Here is a 17985-nt window from a genome sequence, read left to right as displayed (position 1 = left end):
TTTTAATAAGCTAATGTATGCTTTTTACTCCAAACCATTTAGACCCAGCCTAACTATATGAGCATCTATATAAACATTGATTTAACTGACATATAAAAGTCAGTAATGAATATCTCAGGAACTGGAAGAAATGAATCACAAGTTGGAATCAGTATAAGTTTGTTGTTGTTGTTGTTGTTGTTAATCCTCACCCAAGGATATGTTAGTAATGGCAAGCTGCCTACTAACTATCCATTTTCCTTCTTTTACCTCAGAAACAGAACCCCAATTTTCACAAGCATACTGGTGCTCAGCTGAAACATTACACACCGCAGACCTCCTTGCAGTTATGCATGGCCACATGACCAATTCTGGCCACTGAGGTAAGTGTAAGTGTGTGGGACTTGAGTGAAGTCTCCTTTAAAAAAGGAAGAGGCTGTATTCTTTCCTCACCCCTGGTCCTCCTTAATGACTGGAATATGGGTAAAATGGCCAAAGCTCCTGGAGCCATTCCAAACCATGAAGTGACCTTGAGAACAGAAGCCAGTGCTAAGAAGGCAGAGCAGAAAGAAAAGAAATGATGCCCACTGTTTTTAGGAAGAGTGGAAAGGAGGGGGAGAGACAGAGAGAAACATTGACATGAAAGAGACACATCGATTGGTTGCCTCCGGCACACACCAACCAGGGCTGGGGATTGAGCCTGCAACCGAGGTACGTGTCCTTGACTGGAATCGAACCCAAGACCCTCCAGTCCGCAGACTGATGCTCTAACCACTGAGAAAAACCAGCTAGGGCAGCACACATTTTTATATGGTGTTCTGCTTAATTCCTCTCCGTCCTAGCTTGGATTTAATTTATCAATTATGCCAGGCCCTAGATATTCCCCATCATGAAATCAGTTGGTATGAAACACCACAACCAAAAAACCATTTTTACCTGGGCCAAGATCTCCTATCCTAAGCAGAAACAGCCCAGGAGAGATATCTGGCCACAAGATATGAAATTCCTGCATCAGGACAGAACTTGAAGCCCTGAAACATAGGCATGTTAACCATGAGGCAGCAAAGGAAAGAAAATGGATGATAAGGTGACAGAGTGGGACAACCCAATGTTCTATCACCCCACCCTCTCATATCTTAGGCAAATAAAAAAACTGATTTTGGTGTAAATACATTTATTGATACCCATTTTATATAGTTCAATGAAATAATCTATAAATATAAAAGCACTTTTCTTTTGGATATCACCATGGTCCATGTAAATACTCAGCAGTCAGAGTCATCTGCAGGAAGCACTCCAAGTTGCACTGTTAGGTTTACAGACCTGAATATACACATTTCATTCAACAGTGGCACTTATGTACTCAAGTGGTCCAGTGGCTTTGGAATAAATGACTACTGGGCATGTGAAGTAAAAATAATGTGTAAGTTTAAATCAACAAAAAGGGTATCAGCCAACAACAAAAAGAAAAAATTATGAATTAATATGCTAGGTGAAGGAAGTACCACAGGTGACACTTGGTGTCAGAATACTGAAGACGAAGAGTGTTTTAACAACACATGTGCTCTCTCCAACTCCCAGGGGACCAGTGCCTTAGGGTCATTCATGGTCAACAAAACAGCTGTACGTAAAGAATCTAGATAGCATAGAATAAAAGGTATGTAGCTGCTGGTATCGAGTTTAAAGAAAAATGAGTTAAATATTTCAATGACATAATGAGTTCCTCCCCTAGAAGAAGGAGATTGTGGGGAAAACAATTTTTTTTAAATTCCCTTTGTTACACTGATCATGATCATTTATCATATGCAGGAGAAAAGAACCCAGATATCTGGTACCCAAAACACCATTGCAAAAATTTTCTTCTGTTTTAAAATTTTTTCCTCAGTGCTTCCACTGCTGAACCTTGCCCTTGATCTGATGCAACATAAAATGTTCTCATTTCTTCAGTAACAAATACAGGAATGTCCTTTGCTGCAGTGAGACCACAAGTCTTCTGAGTTAGCAGGCAAATGCATTTAAAAGGTCTTAGGTATGCAATGTCCAAAGTTGAAGTCTGAGAGGCAGTGTTAGAACTTAAGCAAGGCAGCATTTTAGAGACTACTCAACTGAAAACCTAAGTGGAGCATATAAAAACTCAGTTCTATTATTTTCAACTGGTAAATGGTGGCAACATTCCATGGAAAGGATGGGTAAGCGGTGTTGTCTCCAGGTCCAAAATATCCCAACTACTTAAAGTAGGACCCCAAAGAAGAGAAACACACACTTGACTTCTGTGGCCTCGAGAATTCTTTTTTGTCATTTTTGAAAAAGAAGAAATAGTAGATTCGGTTGTAGACCACTGGTTGAAGGGGTTTTCATCCAAATGAGAAACTCTACCCTTCGTCTCTGGTGGGACAGGCACCAGATTCCCACAAGTGGCAACTCCCATGTCCTGCAGCACGTGGCATCTGACCCTGGAGTGAAGAGTAAGCTGGCACAGAGCCCCGACAACTAGAATTCAGGCTAGATGGCATTTCGAGGCGTGCCATTGTGTGCCAATGCTTTCAGGCTGGGGACACTGGTCTGGTGACCACAGCCCCTGTGAGAAGTCACACCCACCTCGAAAACCTCATGAATAGCTTTTCGGAAACAATGGAAGTTGTAGTCTATTAAACCTGCAAGGAGAAAAAAGAAGATCAGTCCTCCTGAATGTCAACTGTGAAATTATCTACTAAGAAACATTTGGTGACAGAAAAAAAATAAATTGATATTTATTAAAAAACATACATCCTGCCCTGGCTGGTTTGGCTCAGTTGATAGAGTGTTGGCCTGTGGACTGAAGGGTCCTGGGTTCGATTCCAGCCAAGGGCACATGCCCGGGTTGTGGGCTTGATCCCCAGTAAAGGGCGTGCAGGAGGCAGCTGATCAATGATTCCCTCTCATCATTGATGTTTCTATCTCTCTCCCTCTCCATTCCTCTCTAAAATCAATAAAAATATATTAAAAAAAAAAAAACATACATCCAGCTGAGGAATTCCCTACACTGAAAATAAATAAAGCATATGCCCATATTGTTAACATTGGTTACCTCTGGGGCCTGGGAATAAACAGGTAAAAAAAAAAAAAAAAGGAATGAGGAAGGTAAATTTGCTAAGAAAATTTATAATAAAATGAAAATAAAATACTTTTTAATTATCAAGCTTTTCCTTTCACACATCTTTGGGGCAGCTAATGAAGACTGAAGGAAACAGCTAGAATAACTGTTGGCAGACTGTTCAGTAGAGTCCTGGGGTTTGGGAGGTACCAGAGGCCCCCCAGCAGAGCCTCAGGCAGCCTGTACCCCACCTCAGGCAAGGCAGCTCCTTCTTCATGTTTCATGAACTGGCTTACAAATAAGATTTTCATCAACCAAACAGTTCTATGTTATGAAAGAAATGGCAAGCTGCCCACTAACTATCCATTTTCCTTCTTTTACCTCAGAAACAGAACCCCAATTTTCACAAGCATACTGGTGCTCAGCTGAAACATTACACACCGCAGACCTCCTTGCAGTTATGTATGGCCACATGACCAATTCTGGCCACTGAGGTAAGTGTAAGTGTGTGGGACTTGAGTGAAGTCTCCTTTAAAAAAGGAAGAGGCTGTATTCTTTCCTCACCCCTGGTCCTCCTTAATGACTGGAATATGGGTAAAATGGCCAAAGCTCCGGGAGCCATTCCAAACGATGAAGTGACCTTGAGAACAGAAGCCAGTGCTAAGAAGGCAGAGCAGAAAGAAAAGAAATGATGCCCTCAAGGACACTGGGACATAAAGATGACACACAACAAACAAATCAAAACCATTTGGTGTCAAAGTGACAACAAACAATAAAGAAGTCCAAAGGACGGAAAGCAAAGTGCAGGGCAAAAGCAGTCAATGACACTTCAGAGATGAAGCAGCACTTTGGGGAAACCAGTAAGATTTCATCAGGCAGGAAAGAGGAGCAAAATTATAAGACAACAGCAGGAAGCTGGCAATCAGAACACAGCACAGGTGAAAGATGGGAAAGAAACTAGTCTGACTGGAGAAAGGGGCAGAGAATTCTTGGCAGAAAGTACTGAGAATCAAGTCTAAATCAGTAGGTTAAAACCAAATTACGAAGGTCCTTCCAACACAGAAAAAAACTATAAAAGTTTTGGTAAGTTCAACTACATTAAAATTTACTTCTATGCAAATGGTAAAATAAAATTAACAGTTGTGGAATGTTGAACACTGACCTGATATTTGATATTATGAAATCATTATTAATTTGTTTACCTGTATTAATGGGAATACTGTTACGTTTGAAAAAGAATACTACCTCTTAGAGATATCTGCTGAAATCTATACAGACAAATGATCTGATGTCAGGTATCTGCTTCAAAATAATCTAGCAGAAAAAGAAGTACAGAGATGAAATAAGAGTGGCTTTAATTCTGGTAATGTTGAATCTGGGTGACAAATTAAAAATGGTTCATTACATGATTTTCTCTACTTTTTTTAATATGTTTGACAGTTTTCACAACAAAAGAGTAAAAAAACATTTCATTGGGAAAAGGACATACAGAAAACAAGAGTGACCCTATGTTGATGATTACTGAAGCAGGGAGGTGGGTACATGAAGAGTCATTGTGCTGGTCTACTTTTGTGTACATCTGAAAATTACCATAATCAAGAGTTTAAAAAAAATTTAAACAGAATAGAGAAAAATAAAGAAATCCTAAGAAGTACAAAAAAGATATAGTACAAAAAAAGATCACTACAAAAAAGCAAAGGAATAAGAAGAGGTAAATCACCAAAGAAGAAACCTGATCAGGCATAAAAAGGTAATTAATTGCTTGCCTTAACTAGTAAAAGAAGTAAAAATTAGAGCCAAATGAGATGTTATTTCACACTTACCAGACTGAGAGTGACTAAACAGTCTAACATCATCAAGTAATACCAAGGACATAAAGTGACAAAAACTACCACACAATGCTAACAGGGGTGAAAATGGTAAAGCCACTTTGGAGGGCAATGTCTTTTTAAAAATGATGTTCTGGCCCAGCCATCATGGCTCAGTGGTTGAGTGATCCAGGAGGTCATGGTTGGATTCCCTGTCAGTGCACATGCCTGGGTTGCAGGCTCGATCCCTGGTAGGGGGTGCAGGAGGCAGCCGATCAATGATGTTTCTCTCTCATCATTGATGTTTCTCTCTATATGTCCTTCTCCCTTCCTCTAAAATCAATAAAAATATTTTTTAAAAATGAATGAACTAGATAGAGCTATATGTTATCAATATGGATAAATCTCAAAAACAATTTTGCAGAAAACATTATTTACATTTTTAGATCATTTATGCTCTATACTTTATAGATAGATGTGAAGTAAATGAATAAATCATGCATGGGGAAAAAGAAAACACTACGAGTGCAAAGGAGGGGTTTTCAATTGAGAAATAACACAGAAGACGCAAAGGGCATACACGCATTTGTCATGTGTTACTTCTTAAGCTCAAAGAAATATAAACATTTTTATTTTATCCAAAAAGTTACACATATCTGAAATAATTCATTAATATTAACATTAATGAAAGAAGAGTAATCATTTAATATTAACTAACATTAAAATCTTAGGGAGAAGAGCAGGGACTTGTTGCAGTGAATAATGGAGAGCTATTGTAGATCCATAAGTAATTTTCTGAATTCTAGTCTTCCTTTGGAATTAAATATGATACATACAAGCCTTCCATATATATCCAGAGGTGGGCAAAGGTAGGTTTATAGTTATTCATATAAAAATAATACAACTAATAAATAATAACACAAGAATACAACTCTTTCATGTACTCACAACTGTAAACCTACTTTTGCCCACCCCTGTACATGTTGAATGCATAATCTCAAGTACAAAGTTGCTGCAGCACCATAAGCCTAGAGGGATGAGGTCCTATGACAGTGGAAAGAAAAAGAAAACCGCCCTAGCCAGTTTGGCTCAGTGGATAGCATCAGCCTGTGGGCTGAAGGGTCCCAGGTTCAATTCTTGTCAAGGGCACATGTCCAGGTTTCGGGTTTGAACCCCAGTAGGGGACGTGCAGGAGGCAGCCTATCAATGATTCTCTCTCTCTCTCCCTTCTTCTCTGAAATCAATAAGAATATATTTTAAAATAATAATAATAATAATAAAATTAAAAGAAAATCCAAGAAACAGTGCCAAGAAACAAATGATAAGATTTGGTGAAAATTCAATGTAAGCCATACAGGAAAAGAATGGAAAAAAAGAGAACAATGAATGCCCTCTTATCTGCAAGAGCCCCTTCAGCAATACCACCACACAACAAGACAGCTAAGCTTGGACACCAAAAAAATGTCAAAACTGATAACAGAAGTAGGGTGCCAGGAAGGCCATGAAACAAAGGGGAAAGTGTTCAACAGTTTTTGACACCTGGGTAAGATAATAGTCAAATATTTAAATGTAGACGTCTTACTAATAGCAGCTCCAAACATGGGACAGGAATGTGGGCCCAAGTCAGAGCTGCAGATGTGAATTTTCCAACCAACCACATAGGGAAGAGTACCTGAAGCCATGGCCTGGATGAGCCGACCTGGAGAATAAGAGAAGCAAGCAGAAAGACTTGACTCTGAGGGACACTCAGCACCAAGAAAAAGAAAACAGGAGAGTCCTCAAAGAAACAAATACATCAACAACCCACAGGGTTCAGGTTTAGGGAAACCACGAGAGAAGAACGCTTCACGGTTGGAGAGGCTTCAGAAGGCTGAAGAAGCCACAATGAGAAAAGGCCACCGCAGCAAGGAGGTAACCTGGTCACCTGGCTCAGGAAGAAGCCAAATGGCAGGCGGTTGGGTAATGAAAAGATCTGAAATAAGAGACTGGAGTAAAACACTTGATTCAATATAGCAGATCAAACGAAGGAAGGAGGAAGTCTGACTAAATATGGAAGGGAAGGGAGAAAAGTAGTTTGAGCTTTTAATCATCTAACAGTGATTTTCAACCTTTTTCATCTCATGGCACACATAAACTAGTTACTAAAATTCTGCAGCACACCAAAAAATATATTTTCCCCCATCTGAAAAAATATCTATAATAATAAAAACATAATATGCTAATTAGACCGGACAGCCGAATGACCTTCAGGATGTCCTTCTGGACGACCTTCCGGACAAAGCCTCGGCTGTGAGGGCTGAGGCAAGCTGCCATGGCTGTGAGGGCCGAGCCCCTTGCACAAATTTCGTGCATCAGACCTCTAGTATAGGTATAATTTTGATTCATTCACACAAGACAGCTACTGTTAGCAGTTGTCATTTTTTTATTTGACAATCTAAGGGAAAGAGGTCAGTGCCCTAAGTAGTCAATACTGCGTGTTTTAAAAATCCTTGCGGCACACCAGTTAAAAATCACAGTTCTACCCTAACTGGTTTGGCTCAGTGGATAGAGCGTCAGCCTGCGAACTGAGGGGTCCCGGGTTCGATTCCAGTCAAGGGCATGTACCTTGGTTGCGGGCACATCCCCAGTGCAGGGTGTGCAAGAGGCAGCTGATCGATGTTTTTCTCTCATTGATGTTTCTAACTCTCTATCCCTCTCCCTTCCTCTCTGTAAAAAATCAATAAAATATATTTTTTTAAAAATCACAGTTCTAACACTGCAGTATTATTTTCTCATTTTCAAGAACCTAAGAAATTATAACAGAACTTAACATAAAAACAGCATTTTTAAAATGCCATTACCTTTTCGTTCAAAACTTTCTTCCCTAAGAATGCAAACCAGTGCCAAAAATTTAGTCACTTCCTTTAAATAAAGGACAGTTGTGTTATTCAGCTTGATAATTGCCATAGATTCTTTGTCATAAGCACTTCCACTGCCATCTTCCTTTAACCTGTTTTAAAAGAAAGAATTATTCATTACAGGGTTCCCAACGAAGTATTTTGTCACATTTCATTTGCACAATGACATGTCTTTCCACCCAGTTTCCCAAATGTGTTTTGAGAAAGAAGAATACGGGCTTAAATATATTGGCACAGAAGTTCTCGTTTAGGTGTATAGGGTTCCCAGACCTTGATGCAGCATCCCATGCGTTCACACCTTCATCTTGTTTACCTAAAATGCATGGAATACAGCCATTTAGGTAAATTTTCCCTCACGCTAACCTGTACTGACAGAGTCTGCAAATAAAGAAGGACCAAAATACAAAAACTGCCATTAGTGAAATAAGAGTAAGGAAAAAAACTAAAATAGTCTATCAAAGATACTGTGGAATCCTGATGCCTATAAAGTGAGTCTTACAGGTTCTGAAAGCTTTCATTTATTAAACTAGAATTGACATTCTAGAATTGTTATATGAAGTCCCCCTTCGAAAAATGTAAACTAATAGTCAAGTAAGAAAGCAAATTAAACTATAATAAAGCACACCAAAGTGCATGCATACATTGTTAATAATAATGAGATAAAAATTTGGCTTACAAAGTTTAGATTTGTTTTAAAGAAAAAACAAATGTTCTATTCTTTTTTTATTTATTTATTTATTACTGATTTTTAGAAAGGAAGGGAGAGGGAAAGAGGGAAAGAGAAACATCGTTGTGATAGCAAAATATCAATCTGCTGTCTCCTGCATGCTGCCTTTCAGGGATTAAGCCCACAGCCGGGCATGTGCCCTGACCAGGAATCAAACTGGCAACCTTTTGGAGCACGGGACAATACCCAACCAACTGAGGCACAGCAGCCAGGGGTAATTCATCCACTTTTAAAATTAGAAATGGAAACATGAAACTTTACTGAATAATATAAACAGACATCTCATTTCATTATGGAAAGAAAACAAAGGAGAGCATGTAATCACAAAAGTGATAAATAGAAATGGAAGACAAGAATAGACAAGAACAGGTCAGACAAATGCATTTTCCTACTCAGAGGCAGTTGGAGAAAGACACTGACAAATTAAGCAGAAAGACCAAGGTCAAGGGTAGGAACAGAGAAATGAAAGAGGAGTTTAGATGGAGCAGAGACCAACAGATAAAGGACACAGGTATCAGAAAGCAAAGGCAATGTTACAGCATCAGAAAGTACGTTGGGAGTGCTGGTGTTAACATATTAGGGCAGCGATTTTCAAACTTTTTCATTTCATATCACACAGAAACTAATTACTAAAATTCTGCAGTACACCAAAAAATGTATTATATTTTTTGACAATCTGACAATTTTAAAAAACGTGTAATTTTGATTCATTCACACCGGATGGCTGTTGTTGTGCTGGCTGTTGTCATTTTTTTTTTACTTGACAATCGGAGGGAAAAGAGGTGAGTGCCCTGACTAAACATCAGGTATTACATGTTTTAAAGTTTTTTTGCAGCCTGGCCAGCGTAGCACAATGGCTGAGTGTCAACCTATGAACCAGGAAGTCACAGTTCGATTTCTGGTCAAGGGCACATGCCCAGGTTGCAGGCTCGATCCCTAGTAGGGGCCATGCAGTAGGCAGCTGATCAATGATTCTCTCATCATTGATGTTTCTCTCTCTTTCTCTCCCTCCGTTCCTCTCTGAAATCATAAAAATATATTTTTTTAAATAAAATAAAAATTCTTGCAGCCATCAGTGTGCCTGCCACAGCACACCTGTTGAAAATCACTGTATTAGGGAATCAGGGCTATCAAAAGCAACACAGGTTTTGGGCTTTTAAAATACCAGTAATTCGCCAGTTTTCACTCATCCCTCTGGGATAATGTACAAAATCACACCTTTACTGGCTTTTATAAATTTCTGTATAGTTTGGTGAATTTACATAAAGGTAGAGTTTGTAATTTAGAGATTTACTTTGGAAACTCATATAGGTCAAAATTTTATACATATAAATCCTTCTAACATCCAAAATTCCAACTCCTTAAGGACCCTCATTCCACAAAGCCTCCGGTTAAGTTAGGAACAGTACTCACTGTTACTCAAGATGTTTTAAATAAATTAACCTAGTGTTTTTATCTAGCTAAGTTCCCTAAATGAGAAGACGCAGTGCAAACCCCCTCAAATAATGGCAGGAGAAAGTCTGGCCCTAGTCACACCTTTTCAACCATTCTTGTTCATTCTCTCTGAAGGAGTAAAACCCAGCAGCCCACCTACAGAGAAATCATGCTCCAAGTTGAAGTACTATGGTCAGAACGAGTCTACTTCAGACAGTACTTGCTGGAGGCCTCAGCAATTAATCCCTCTGACAAATCAAACTAGTAGTTTTCCACCAGAGATCTTACAGAAATACGTACATAACTTACCCATATATACAAGACACATCAATTACAACATCAATCATGTCACAGCAAAGTTCATAAGATTGCATATCCACAGGAGAACTGTCTGTTGCAATGTAGATTTTGCTGACAACATCAAAGAGAAAAGCTTTTTCAATACCTGAATTCTTGGAAAAACAAAATGGAGGAAATGTTCAGTTTTTTTTTAAGAATTACAATTTGCAACTTATCAAAGATCTTGAATTATTGATGAACATCCAAGGACATTTTTAATGATACAACCCAATTCCAAAATAACCAAATAGTACTGGGGAAAGTGACACTTCTGTTAGCCAAAGAATAAAAGTGAACTTATTTCTCTGCTGATTTACTGACATAATTGCATCATCAGTCAGTCAAGTTTGTTTTTTCTCTCTCCTTTTCACTTGAATGATTTTCTAAGACAGCATAAATAAAATTAACAAAACAAAGAAATCCTCCAAAAATCAAGCCATGCTACATTTCCAGTAACCCTTTCTTGTTACAATAATCAGTATCTGATCAGAATGACCCGGACACCAGAAGGGTTTTATATGACCATTAACAAAACATAAAATATTAGTTATATTAGATGTCAACATCTAGCATAACCCAAAAGCCCAAAAGAACTCGAGATCACTACACACTGAGTCCTTCAAAGTAATGTTTAGAAAATATAATGAAGAATACTAAATTTATTGGAGGGATATCCTTATTTTTTATTTTATTTCCTAAATTGACTGGGGTGACATTAGTCAACATGAACATACAGGTTTCATGAGTGAATGTCTATGTTACAAGATCTGTATATTGTACCATGTACCCACCACCCAAAGTCAAATTTTCCTCCTGTCACCTCATATTAAGACCCCCTTCTATCTCCACCCCCTTAATTAAGCTGAATTCCTCAAAATGCATGAATGTGAAATACTAAGGTTAGCAAGAAAACGAAAAGATCAATTTTTCAATGTGACCTCCATTAATGCAGAGAAATAAACTAAGCCAAATTCCCAAAACCCAGTCTTTTCCAATTACTTTTCCAGTTACTTGTTTCAGGAAACAGACATCATGAAGATATTTTTTCATTTAAAAAGCATGAGGAGCCCTAACCGGTTTGGATCAGTGGATAGAGCATCGGCCTGCGGACTGAAAGGTCCCAGGTTCGATTCCGGTCAAGGGCATGTACCTTGGTTGCGAGCACATCTCCAGTAGGAGGTGTGCAGGAGGCAGCTGATCAATGTTTCTCTCTCATCGATGTTTCTCTCTATCCCTCTCCCTTCCTCTCTGTAAAAAATCAATAAAATATATTTTTAAATAAATAAATAAATAAAAAGCATGAGGAAATTTTTCATCAATTCATTTTAAGATAAAAAGGGTACGTTTTAGGAAAGAATTCAGAAAATAATTCAAGCCTTTTTTAATGTTTTTATTTATGTTATCTGTTAAGTGCGTCGTTAGTCTTTCAACTCGATTCAAGCCATTTTTGGAGAATTTGATAATACAAATATGTTCAATGAAAATGAAATCAAAACTATAGTGAATTAAATAGCTCACTTACTGATATAAAAATATTTAATAGGTTTTCCAAGGTCGGCAGTTGTGGAATGAGTTTCTGTACCACCTTACTAAAGGCTTCAAATATTGAATGGTCATAGATACTAGTCAAATAAAAGCTGAAAAACAATACAGTTTGATTAATTTGAAAAATCTCAAGTTTGGTGACAATGATCATAATACACAAAATTTTAAGTTTCTTAACATTTTATTTCAGTAAATTAAAAGCTTTTTATCTTGTCTACCATTCCCATAGTTCAAGATGACAAATGCAGTGTCCCCACCTGGTTTGTAGCTATCCATCCCTTTTGTTGCATTTATACAAAAGGCATTTGAGGTACTACCCAGGAAAGCATTTTCAGATGCAGAAACTTGAATATTCACCTAAGCCCTTGCAATTTGATCCAAAAAGCTTAGTTTCTTAAGCTTATAACTGACAAAAGTCAAAAGAAAGCTTAGAGGAGATAGGTGACATTTAGCAAATAAGTATGTAATTCAGGACTCTACCAAAATGTCACCTCCTCAGAAAGTTCTTTCCTGATCCTGCTACCTAAAATAATACCTCTGTACCATCGCTTTCCCTAATTTTTCTTCATAGCACTGACAAGAACTTAAAATTACACTATACATTTATTTATAAGTGCTTTTGAGCTGTCTCATTCATAAGAATGTAAGCTCCATGAGGACAGAGATTGTCAGTCAGTCTTCTTTATAGCTGCAAGCCCACTACCCTAAACAGTGCTCATAAATATTTGAATAAATAAATGGATACAACTGATGCTTAGAATATATGTAAATAACTTATTAGGAAGGTTGGCAGCTGGGGCCTCACAGAGAATGAAAGCCTAAAAGGATGTAAGGTAGAGAAGTAACATCTATATATTTAGTGAAACACATATTTGAGAATGAGAGAGAGAGAGAGAGAGAGAGAGAGATGCCTTTAACAATTTAAACAGGGTGGACAATCCCACCTGCTTTTTCACTCAATGAGTATAATCTTCATTATATAGTTGTATCTATGACACATTTATAAGTACATACTGCAAAGTCAGAAACACAGAACTGAGTGTATCATATTTTACAGGTAATTTAAAGATACTTTCAAGGAGCTGACCTAAGAGCTTAACAAGATAGGGCTCTACTCTTGACGTGAGAGCAATGGAATAGGTGAGGCCAAGATGACCCCCTAAAGGCACTGAAGACACAGGCATATTTTAGTGTTTCCTTTAGTCAAAAAGATTAGCAATGTGAGAAGGTGTGCAGGGGCAGTGAGGCTTGGAGGTGGACAGGGACAGGGAGAACAGGGCATTTTCAAATGCCATGTTTCTGGAAACCAGAAATCAAATGGTGCCTCATCCACAGGCCTGCTAGTAGTTATTAAAAGCTTGATGCAGACTCCTGAGGCTAACAAGGCCTAGAGCCCTATAACGCACTGGGGAAAGGGATAGTATGCACCACTGGGATGGGATGCCCTGGGAAGGGACACAGCCATGGTGTAGAGCAGTGGTTCTCAACCTTGGCTGCACATTAGAATCACCTGGGAATCTTTTTAAAATCCTGATTTCAGAAATCAGGATTTTAAAAAGATTCCCAGGTGATTCTAATGGGATGAGGCCCAGAAATCAGGATTTTAAAAAGATTCCCAGGTGATTCTAATGTGCAGCCAAGGTTGAGAACCACTGGTGTAGAGGATTAGGATTCCTATGGGCGTTGGGGAACACAGGACAATCATGGCTTAAAATCCACTAATAGTGGATTCCCAAAAAATGATTGGGGAGACACTGCCACTTTCTCTTACAAATACTGTTGATTTTTTTAATACATAAATTACTTATAAACATTTAAAATTTTTAATCTAGGTAAACGAGAGCTCAGTGAGAGTTTTCTATAAGATTTCCTGAAGAACAGCTGAAAGACCTTGAGTCTGAGGCCCTGGTGAGTATTTCAGGATGGGGGTGGCTTGAGCCCATAAGGAAGTCACTGTAACAGACCAAGGATAAGGAAATAGCGACACTTGAATTTCTCCCCTGCTTCCCGTTTAAGCTGTTTGTAACAGCAGCTGTTTATATCATCGAGAAGACATTTTCTTGGGAACTTTTTATTACTCATTCCTACCTATAGCACACAAAAATATATGGTAATAATTTCTTAATGGTCTTTAATTATGAATCAGCAGTTCTTCAAACTTAATTGAAGCCCTAAGCAGATTTATAGGATAAACCCACCTAACCCAAACTTTAGAGTTTCATAAAAGCATACAGTGTTTAAAAAAATATAAACAAGATACATTAGAGTCATCGCTTGAATGTATAAAAGGCTCTTCTACTAAGAAAAATACTGTAAAAATTCAAGCTACAGAGATCTATAGCAAATGTGACAGAGTCCTTGAACTGAGGTAAGAAAAAAAAAGAAAAGATGAAACCAAGAGGGGGAAGTCCCAAAACAGCTTTATGCCACGAGGAAAAAGCCTGATTCCAGTCTCTTGGGATGAATCTGTAAAGGCACCAACAGAAAGACTTCACATGACTTCAACCTCCAGGAAAATGCAAAAAAAAAAGAGGGAAAGTAACTTCTCAATAACATCAGGTTCCCAAAACTGCTTGAATTCAACAAAGAAGAGATCAAAAACATTACAGAATTGGGAAGGATATACTGGTAACAGAAAGCTTTGTGTTTGTAATGACAGACATGGGAATACATTGACACATTATTCAGGGCTCATATCAAACACACATGTTGTCGTTACCTAAGGTGGAGTTTTTCTAGCCCAGCATCTGCAAGGTCATCATTGGCCCTTTGATGAATGTCCCTCTGTGTTTCTATTTTGTGATCATCAGACAGGCCATCAACTTTGTGAATAAAAACCTCAAAATTCATGTCTGGATTAACTTTGTAGGCTTTAGAAACAGTAATGTGAAGTCTTGTTAAAGCCTCCATGTAGTCATCCTGTAAGTCAGAAAAAAAATAGTTTTTTTAAAAGTAATCTTATCAAAGTCAAGTAATGAGTTAAGAAAGCCTCAAAACACCTCTTTCCCCAACCACAGAAAATATATTACCCTAACTATTCATACTCAAAAACATTAACTTTCACCACTCAATAGATCTTTAATCTAAGATTAAAAAATTTAATTACCAAGTAAATGTTGTAATTTTTGATACTGATAATATAAGGAAAGAAAAAAGGAAATGGACATTTCTTCCCAATAGACTTTTTGAAGTAATCCCAGCTCTGCCATTATTAGATGTATGACTTTAAGCAGGTTGCTTAAAGACTGTGATCTCAGTTTACTCATCCATAAAACTGGAACTACAGTACATTCCTCAGAGTTTGTAGAAGATAAATTACATCAGATCAGCTCTGTGAAAGCACCCATTCCAGAGCCTGTCACCCAGAAAGCACTCCTAACTAATGCACTCCTATAAAAAGGAAGCTACTTAAGACGTGTCCCATTTTTTATCTGAGGGCCTGCCACTCGCTAGGCCCTTAATAAATGCTTGTTAAGCTAAACTCAATTTGGACAATTAAGGACACTATTCACTTTAATATTTACTCAGTTCCCATATTCTTATATTATGGGCACTGATGAGATCTTTTCAGTGAGTGACATCATTATTGTAATAGTTACTGAAGTACAGCAATGTCTACTATTAACAAATAAACGTGGAAAGCTGCTCATGAACTAGAACTCAGGGATATAAACCACATCTCCTAATCATCTGCTATTCTGGACTCTCACAACGCCATGCTTGCTCCCAAAGCACCTTCACAGCTGCATCTCTTGTACTGCTAGGGAATCTACTGGCAAAAAAATAAGCTGCAAGAAGCACATGACAAAGAAGATAAACAACTCTGCCTTGTTTCTACATCCTTTGCCACCAGAGAAGAAAAATAAATCAACAATTATTCCCCCAACTACCTGTGCATCAATGACATATATCAATGCTCCTGTTCCCCTGAAGATCATCTCGTAGTCAAAAGTTGGGTCAAAAAAGTCCATTTGCCCAGGAAAATCCCATATTTGGAAATTCACAAAGGAACTATTAGAAATGTCATCTTTATAAATCTTGTTGGTACTTTCCAAGAAGAGGGTCTCGTTGGGTGACATTTTATGAAACACCACCTGTTAAAAGAAAGACAATTTTATGACTATTCAACTTTGTATCAAAAGTTAAAAAATCTACCCTGAATTAACATAAAGAACCTGATCCCCACTTATTGGCATGCCTACATTAGGCTCCAATATAGTCAGAAATGGAAAATGAGTTTGCAGTCTCGTGGAAGAAATAAAACAAAGACAGTAATTATACCAAGTAGAAAGTGATATATGGGGGATACAGGAGTAATTGACAGGGAAAACCCCTGAGAAAAGAAATGGTAAAGACAATTGGTAAGTATCACAATAATTGCAATCCATACAACTCTAACACAAAACTAATTTGCCTCTCTTTCACTGTTACTTTCTAAAAGAGAAAAATGGACAGTCGTTCCCAATATTTAGTCAGTAATATTAATACGAAAAGGATTAAGATTAGTTTGCTAAATACCTACCATAAATGTACCCAAATTTTGCTGTAGAGGTGAAAAGCAAGCAATCCAGTAAACTGGAAAGATGACTACTTTTCAAAAACATTATCTCTGCACATTATCACAGGAAGGTTTATTTTGGACAGACCTTTGCAACCGAGTGGAAAGGGCAAAGGGGAAGGAATCTGGCCTTTCGGGACCAGGTCACCCGTGCCTCTCCGCATTCCCCTTGCGAAAAAGTGCACAGCCCTCCCTTCGGTCCCGACAGGCCCTCCTAAGTGAAAGCAAATGCACTGACAAGGATCTGCAAATATTCTCAGCCACACAGTCAGGGGTAATGGCACCAGCGATTATACTCGCCAGGCCGCAAGTACCAACATAAGTGGAATAACACCCCCAGTGATGTTACAGCACGATAGCCTTCTGCATTAGCAACAAGAGCAAACCAATGGCCGTGACTTCACCGCAACTCTTTCGGACGCTGCTCGCTGGGGCTCACCTGGACGGACGGACGGACGGACGGACACACACACACACACACACGCACACGCACACGCACACACACGGGGCAGGGGAGGGAGTCCGTGAAGTTCTCCAAGTAGGAACTGGGGAGTAGGGCTGGTTCTCGGGAGGCGGAGGTCCCCGGCGGTGCCACGGGCACCTGCCTCCTGCCGGCCAGTTTCGCCTTCGGGGACCCGCTCGGCCTCCGCAGACTTGGGCGTGGACTCACCGGTCGGGGTCCTCGCGCGGGCCGCGCCCGGGGCTCTGCTTCTCAGAGGAAACGCGCGGGGGGCAGCCCTGCTGCCAGCGCCGGCCGCCGCCCTCTCCGGGGGGCCTCTCCCGCGCGGCGGCCACCCGCGTCCCGGGGAGGAGCGGAGGGGCGGAGGGACGCGGCGCGGCCCCACTCACCTTCTGGATGGAGGACTTGCCGCTGCGCCGGAGCCCCATGAGCAGAATCCGCGGCTTGGAGCTGTCAGCGCCCCCCGGGCCACAGCCTCCGCCGGCCCCCGCCCCGACCCCGCCGCCCGCAACTGCCGCCTCCTCTTCCTCCTCCTCCACGCCGTAGCCGAAGTCCTTGGGGAACGAATCCGCCGCGCCGTAACTGCCGGCAAGGGGCGTCTCCTCCGCCCCGTACTGCAGGGACATGGTGCTGGACCGCCGACACCCGCGCCCTGACAGGCCAGGCCAGGCCAGGCCGAGCCAGGCCGCCGCCTCCCCAATTCGCCGCCGCCGCCGCCGCCCCCGGCAACCGCCACCGCCGTGCGGCCCGCCCCCTCCCCCATCCCGGCCCTCATTGGGCTCCGCTCCGAGGCCAGCCGCCTATTGGCTGCAGAAGCTGCCATTCGGGAGCAGCAGGGTAGGTGGTGCCCGTCACGTGCCCGGAATCACCTGACTCGGAACAGAGGAGGGGGAGGAGGAGTCACGAGGAGGGTGGCCCCGCCGGGCCGAGCCTTCTGCTCTCCGCCCCAGCCCGCACCTCGGTCCTGCCCAGCCACGCACATTGTTTCTCACCGCTCTCCTGACTTCCTTGGAGCTCCGGAGGCCATCGCAGCGAGAGATGCTCTCTGGGCATTTGGAAGAATTGATTGTCCTTCCGGTACAATTGTACTCGCCCAAACCAACATTTATCGATGTCTGCGAAGTCCCGGGACACCAAACTGGAACGGACCCTGACCCACCCGCTT

The 17985-nt window shown here is 40.4% G+C and overlaps 1 protein-coding gene across 1 annotated transcript; it reads right to left on the bottom strand.

The window, feature by feature from the left end:
- Positions 1-1136: 1136 nt before the first annotated feature.
- Positions 1137-17612, bottom strand: RRAGC (Ras related GTP binding C). Its single transcript, XM_006099124.3, has 7 exons — positions 17210-17612; positions 15693-15896; positions 14522-14721; positions 11780-11894; positions 10228-10370; positions 7701-7849; positions 1137-2633 (listed from the first exon to the last, which is right to left on the bottom strand). The coding sequence occupies exons 1-7, from the start codon at positions 17444-17446 to the stop codon at positions 2482-2484; spliced, it is 1200 nt and encodes a 399-aa protein (XP_006099186.1). The 5' UTR covers positions 17447-17612; the 3' UTR covers positions 1137-2481.
- Positions 17613-17985: the final 373 nt, after the last annotated feature.

Source organism: Myotis lucifugus, unplaced genomic scaffold, assembly GCF_000147115.1.
Source record: "Myotis lucifugus unplaced genomic scaffold, Myoluc2.0 scaffold_260, whole genome shotgun sequence".
NCBI classification, from domain to species: Eukaryota; Metazoa; Chordata; class Mammalia; order Chiroptera; family Vespertilionidae; genus Myotis; species Myotis lucifugus.
This window is presented reverse-complemented; position numbering and strand designations above follow the sequence as displayed.